Genomic DNA, 2,067 nt, shown 5'->3' with positions numbered 1-2,067 from the left:
CTTTGAGTTCCTCTACCACTTAACCAGTCAAATACTTTGGGTAAATTATTTAACTTTCCTGAGCCTCAATTCCCTCATCTGTAAAATAGGAACAACCACCTCACAAGTTTATTGGGAGGGTTCAGTTAGTTAATATATGAAAAGAAGGGGAAAGAAATATATGCAAACAATTCATCACAGTGTCTTTTATATTCAAGTGCTTCAAAAATGATAGAAACTATTATTACTATAAAAAAATACAGTTCTTACAAAATTAGAATACAGCCCAGGGTAGCTACTTTAATGCAAGATCATAATGAGAGAATAACAATTTTTTCCTTGAGTTGGCTCTGAGACAACTTAACTCACTTAAATAAATTACTTATATAGCAGGTCTGCTTTCCAATGTTCAGATTTGTGGTTAAAAACACAACTTTGCCTCTTACAAATTGATAAATGCAGAGTAACTATTTACTCGCCAGGAAGATTGTCTCAAACTTCCACAAATATTTGTTATCCTTTTATTATTATTTTTGTATGTGTATGTGTGGCTGGCTAGTACGGGGATCTGAACCCTTAGACCTTGGTGTTATCAACACCGTGCTCTAACCAACTGAGCTAACCAGCCAGCCTAATATGTTATCTTGTCAATGAGGTTAAAAGGAGAGAAAGCACAAAAATGCTGCTGACATTTTCCTATCTCACACTTTAAAAATTTTTCCCCTTTTAAATCAACACATTTTAAAAAAAGGAATTCCACGTCCATCTTGTCTTGTTACTCACTTCCGCCTTTCACTCGGAGACTCAACCTGATGGTTAATGCTTTTATCCAGCAGGAGGGTTTTTGGCTTCACATCTTCTGAAATGTGCATTGGTGGGTTTGATACCTGCTGATTCTGGGATGGATCTGAGGCCAAGTAAAGAACATAAACTTAGTGCTCAGTAAAATAATAAGTCACCCTTCTTTAAAGTGCTAGTGCCTGCTGGGGTCTCAGCGATTTCATGTAGACAGAGCTCCTGGTGGTTGGAGAGGCCAGTTTATTCACTGTGCCAAGAGTTAGTTCTAGAAATAAAGGGGATCAACAACCAGGCTCTTTTGCTTCACTGGTTTCTGATGTAATAATAACAATATTTAAAAGTACTGACCTCTTATGCATTAAAGAAAGCAAATTTGGGTAGATGCAATTAATTATAACTTGGAACATAATTTCTAAAACACGGTAAATAGCTGTTGCTTTCTCTGACCCAAGGATTACACCAACTGTGACGTGGTTTAAATCCATAGGGCCCTGAATGGCATTCAGCTTGCAGGATATCCCTATATGGAAACACACACAGATCTATGCTATGTATTATAATCAACCCATGTAAATATATAAATAGACAAGAGGGCAAAAAACACAAGGCCAAATTCATTAATTCCACCATTAAAAAATGTTTATTTGCTCAGCCAAATTTGCTTTGGCTATAAACACACTTATCATGGTCACTCTTTTGTCCTCTCAGCTCAGCTCTCCTCTTTATATAATCCCTATGTCTCTAGACTAAGTCAAGAAGTGTCTGCCAGCAGCAAATGCTCTCAAAGGTTCCTTAGTGGTAAAATTTTTAAAAAGCGAACAAACAACAACAAAAAACCTGCACAAACATGAAATTCAAAATCAAAGAGGGGTCAGAATGCAGAAGGCTTGAGGCTTCACGGATTCAACATTTGAAGTTTCAATTGTCTAGGAACGATCCTGAAGCTCTATGGCATGCAGAATTTGATCATTCTGGGTGGAACACATTTGAATGTTGTTGGGGTGAGCCTGGGGTGTGGGAGATGCAGGTAGGAATGAGGGTGGAATGGTGGGGGGAGCTGATGGGACCTTCCCAACCTTCCAGCACCCTTATTTCAACCCCGCTTTGTGGATTTTAGTTCTCCACAAGCATTTTATGGCGAGATTATGTACAATGGTGGAATTGGAAATCTTAAGGAAGTCTCCAAATGCACTGCTTTTGAAGGTCAAAGGTTTTCTATAAAGTTACATTTTTTTTTTTTTAAAGTGGTAATACCTGCTCAAGTCTCCCTGGGTCCCCCCCCCCCCCCCC

General features: G+C 38.5%; 1 protein-coding gene across 1 annotated transcript in view; it reads right to left on the bottom strand.

Annotated features, from left to right (window-relative positions):
* LOC103606218 (LIM and calponin homology domains-containing protein 1-like) overlaps positions 1-2,067 on the bottom strand; it is a gene marked incomplete at its 5' end in the record, with an annotated part of 40,234 nt that overhangs the window by 15,559 nt on the left and 22,608 nt on the right. Inside the window, one exon of the mRNA XM_008590811.1 lies at positions 763-886. Within this exon, the coding sequence (XP_008589033.1) occupies positions 763-886 (124 nt within the window). The remainder of the gene's footprint in view (positions 1-762; positions 887-2,067) is intronic.

The sequence above is a fragment of the Galeopterus variegatus genome, unplaced genomic scaffold (genome assembly GCF_000696425.1).
Source record: "Galeopterus variegatus unplaced genomic scaffold, G_variegatus-3.0.2 Scaffold6381, whole genome shotgun sequence".
Classification (NCBI taxonomy): domain Eukaryota; kingdom Metazoa; phylum Chordata; class Mammalia; order Dermoptera; family Cynocephalidae; genus Galeopterus; species Galeopterus variegatus.
The sequence above is the reverse complement of the archived record's forward strand: the minus strand, read 5'-3'. Positions and strand labels throughout refer to the sequence as shown.